Here is a 4,563-nt window from a genome sequence, read left to right as displayed (position 1 = left end):
AAGACACCAATGTTCACTGCAGCCCTTTCCACAACGGCCAAAAGGTGGGAACAACTCAGGTGTCCATCAACAGATGAATGGATAAACAGAATGTGGTCCATCCATACAATGGAATATTATTCAGCCATAAAGAGAAATGAAGTCCTGATGCACGCCACATCATGAATAAACCTTGAAAACTTTAGGCTGAATGCAATAAGTCAGACACAAAAGGACAAGTATTACAGGGATCCCACTTATTTGAAATATCTGGAATAGGCAAATGCACAGAGGCAGAAGTTTTATTAGTGATTATCAGGGGCAGGAGGAGTCCCTGGGTGGCATAAACACTTAAACACTGAACTACTAACCAAACAGTTGGTGATTCAAACCTACCTAGACGTGCCTCGGAAGAAAGGCCTGGTGATCTGCTTTGGAAGGATCACAGCCTGGAAAACCCTATGGAGCAGTTTTACTCTGTAACACACGGGATCACCGTGAGTTGAATCGACTCAAGGACAACTGGTTTAGTTTTGGTTTTTACCAGGGGCAGGAGAGAAGGGGAAAGAGAGAGTCACTGTTCAGGGGCACTGATTTTCTGTTAAGGTTGGTGGAAAAATCTGTAAATAGTGTTGATAGTTGTGCCACGTGAGAAACGTAATTAATGTCACTGAATTGTACACGTAAAAATGGTTACCGTGGTAGATGTAATGTTATATATATTTTTACCATAATAAAAAAAGAAAAGAAGCATACAAAGGGTGCTGAGCACAGGGCCTGATTCAGAGTTCACACCCCTTACAGGGCAGTGTCATTGTTGTTGAATACTTGGCCCGGGTGCTTTAGACAGGACAGCCCCCGTCTCAAGAACTCACAGTTCAATGGGGGAGAGAGACGCATCTCCAACACATTTCATATGATAATGCTACAAAGTTATGAGGAATGAATTTTAAGCTCATTCAGGAGTTGTTTTGGAAGGACCCAGGAAAAAGCAACTAAATCTGCTTCAAGAAGAGAATGCCAGGAAGGCTGAATGGAGGAGGTGATTTTTATTTTTAATTTTTTGTTATACTTTAGATGAAGGTTTACAGAACAAATAGTTTCTCATTAAACAGTCAGTACACATATTGTTTTATGACATTGGTTAACAACCCCACGACATGTCAATACTCTCTTTTCTCGACCTTGAGGACTTTTTGGTTAAAATATACATAGCCAAAGTTACACCGTTTTGAAAGTTGCTACCTGTACAATTCAGTGACATCGATTACATTCTTCCAGTTGTGCGGCTATTCTCACTATCCTTTTCCAAGTTATTCCATCACCATTATCTTCAACTCACTGCCCCCTAGACTTCCCATCAAATCTTTGAGTTGCTGTTGTCAATTTGATCTCACAATGATGATTCTTTTTTTTTTTTTTTTTTTGGTACCTTAGATGAAGGTTTACAGAACAAATAGTTTCTTATTAAACAGTTAGCATACATATTGCCCTCGGACAGTGGTTAACAACCCCACAATGTATCAACACTGTCCCTTCTCAAACTTGGGTTCCCTATCACCAGCTTTCTTGTCCCCTCCGGCCTTCTAGTCCTTGTCCCTGGACTGCTGTGCCTCATTAGTCCCATTTTGTTATGGGGCTGTCCAATCCCTGGCTGAACGGTGAACCTCAGGAGTGACTTCACCACTGAGCTAAAAGGGTGTCCGGAGCCCGTACTCTCGGGGTTTCTCTACTCTGTCAGGCCAGTAAATCTGGTCTTTTTTTGTGAGTTAGAATTTTGTTCTACATCCTTCTCCAGCTCTGTCCAGGATCCTCTGTTGTGAGCCCGGTCAGAGGAGTCAGTGGGGGTAGCCAGGCACCATCTAGCTGTACTGGACTCAGTCTGGTGGAGGTCGTGGTAGCTGTGCTCCATTAGTCCTTTGGACTAATCTTTTCCTTGTATTCTGTTCTCTTCATTCTCCCTTGCTCCCGAAGGGTTGAGACCAGTGGAGTATTTTAGATGGCTGCTCTCATTCTGCATTCTCACCAGCAATGCATGAGAGTTCTGATCTCCCCGCAGCCTCTCCAACATTTGTTATTTAACAGTTTTTTTGATTCGTGCCAGTACTGCCGCCGTGAGATGGTATCTCATTGTGGTTTTAATTTGCATTTCTCTAATGGCTAGTGATTGTGAGCATTTCCTCCTGCGTCTGTCGGCCACTTTAATGTCTTCTTAGGTGAAGTGTCTGTTCATTTCCTTTGCCGGTTTTTTAATTGGATTATTGTCTTTTTGTTGTAGAGGTGTTGGATTTTCTTGTATATTTTAGAGATTAGATCTTTGTCTGACTTGTAATGTCCAAAAATTTTTTCCCAGTCTGTAGGTTCTCTTTTTACTCGTTTGTTGAAGTCTTTTGATGAGCATAAGTGTTTAATTTTTAGAAGTTCCGAGTACTCTTCCGGTGTTTGTGTGCTGCTGGTTATTGTTTGTATCCTGTTACTGCTGTGTTTTAGGGCCTCTAGCATTGATCCTGTTTTTTCTTCTATGAACTTTATAGTTTTGGGCTTTATATTTAGGTCTTTGATCCATTTCGAATTAGCTTTTGTGTATGGTGTGAAGTACGTGTCCTGTTTCATTTTTTTGCAGATGGACATCCAGTTTTGCCAGCCCCATTTGTTAAAAAGACTATCTTTTGCCCATTTGATGGACTTTGGTGCCTTCCTCACTGGATTGATCACAGAATTAAATTATACAAGGCATAAAGTGGGCGCTCAACAGGTGCTAGTTGTTATCATTGATCGCTGATCAATGATTAGTAGTAGCTCCTTGGGGAGGTTCTAGTATGGTGGAAGCTGATGACATTTTTCCATCCAGTGACTGAACTCTCCCTGTCACACCTGCCCTCAGGTACAGTCTCCATGCTGGGAGTCAATCACTCGGCAGTGCCTGAGTTCGTCCTCATCGGCTTCTCCACCTTTCCCCAGCTTCAGCTAATGTTCTTTCTGCTGTTCCTGCTGATGTACCTGTTCACGCTGCTGGGGAACCTGCTCATCATGGCCACCATCTGGAGTGAGCGCAGCCTCCACACGCCCATGTACTTCTTCCTGTGTGCCCTCTCTATCTCCGAGATCCTCTACACCTTCGCCATCATCCCACGCACACTGGCCGACCTGCTCTCCACCCACCACACCATTGCCCTTGTAGCCTGTGCCAGCCAGATGTTCTTCTCCTTCACGTTTGGCTTCACCCACTCCTTCCTCCTCACCATCATGGGCTATGATCGCTACGTGGCCATCTGTCATCCCCTTCGCTATAACGTCCTCATGAGCCCCCAGGGCTGTGCCTGCCTGGTGGTCTGGTCCTGGGCTGGGGGCTCCATCATGGGGATGGTGGTGACGACAGCAATTTTCAACCTCACCTTCTGTGGGCCCAATGAGATCCACCATTTCTCTTGCCATGTGCCACCACTGCTGAAGTTGGCTTGTGGAAATGACGTGCCAGTTGTGGCCAAGGGTGTGGGTCTCATGTGCATCACAGCCCTGTTGGGCTGTTGTCTCCTCATCCTACTCTCCTACGCCTTCATTGTGGCCACCATCTTGAAAATCCCCTCGGCTGAGGGTCGGTACAAAGCCTTCTCCACCTGTGCATCTCACCTCACTGTGGTCATTGTGCACCATGGCTTTGCCTCTGTCATCTATCTCAAGCCCAAGGGTCCCCAATCTTTGGAAGGAGACACCCTCTTCGGCATCACGTACACAGTCCTCACACCCTTCCTCAGCCCCATCATCTTCAGCCTCAGGAACAAGGAGCTGAAGAACGCCATGAACAAGACCTTCCTCAGTAAACTCAGCCCAGACAAACTGTGACTCTCTGGAAGAAATTCGTTGGTGATTTCATGCCCCTACTCTCTCCCTGGTGGCGCAGTGGTTAAGCAATCAGCTGCTAACTGAAAGGTCAGCGGTTTGAACCCACCAGCCACTCTGTGGGAGAAAGATGTGTAAATCTGCTTCCATAAGACTTACAGCCTTAGAAACCCTATGGGGGGGAGGGGTTCTACTCTGTCCTATAGGGTCACTATGAGTCGCCATGGCAAAGGGTTTGGTGTTTGGGGTTTTCACTCTCTCGTAGGCAGCAACTTCTTTATTCATTGTTCTTATTCATTATTCTTCATTCATGAATAAAGAAGACCAAAGAAGAATTGATGCCTTTGAATTATGGTGTTGGCAAAGAATATTGAATCCACCATGGACGGCCAAAAGAATGAACAAATCTGTCTTGGAAGAAGTACAGCCAGAATGCTCACTAGAAGAAAGGATGACAAGACTTTGTCTCATATACTTTGGACATGTTATCAGGAGGGACCAGTTCCTGGAAAAGAACATCATGCTCGATAAAGTAGAAGGTCAGTGAAAAAGAGGAAGACACCCCTCAACGAGATGGATTGGCACGGTGGCTGCAATAATGGGCTCAAGCATAAAAACAATTGTGAGGATGGTGCAGGGCTGGGCAGTGTTTTGTTCTGTTGTACACAGGGTGTCTGTGAGGTGGAACTGACTCTACAGCACCTAGCAACAACAACAACAAGCAGCAGCACATAGCTACAGCAC

The 4,563-nt window shown here is 45.1% G+C and overlaps 1 protein-coding gene across 1 annotated transcript; it reads left to right on the top strand.

The window, feature by feature from the left end:
• The first annotated feature begins 2,803 nt into the window (after nucleotides 1–2,803).
• Nucleotides 2,804–3,822, top strand: LOC101355126 (olfactory receptor 10H1-like). The gene has a single exon (XM_004384439.1). It carries the CDS (start codon nucleotides 2,812–2,814, stop codon nucleotides 3,820–3,822), a length of 1,011 nt encoding a protein of 336 aa, XP_004384496.1. The 5' UTR covers nucleotides 2,804–2,811.
• Nucleotides 3,823–4,563: the final 741 nt, after the last annotated feature.

The sequence above is a fragment of the Trichechus manatus genome, unplaced genomic scaffold, assembly GCF_000243295.1.
Source record: "Trichechus manatus latirostris isolate Lorelei unplaced genomic scaffold, TriManLat1.0 scaffold00122, whole genome shotgun sequence".
NCBI classification, from domain to species: domain Eukaryota; kingdom Metazoa; phylum Chordata; class Mammalia; order Sirenia; family Trichechidae; genus Trichechus; species Trichechus manatus.
This window is presented reverse-complemented; position numbering and strand designations above follow the sequence as displayed.

Coding starts and splice junctions, on each gene's coding strand:
- LOC101355126 (XM_004384439.1), top strand. CDS start 2,812: ATGACATTTTTCCATCCAGTGACTGAACTCTCCCTGTCACACCTGCCC.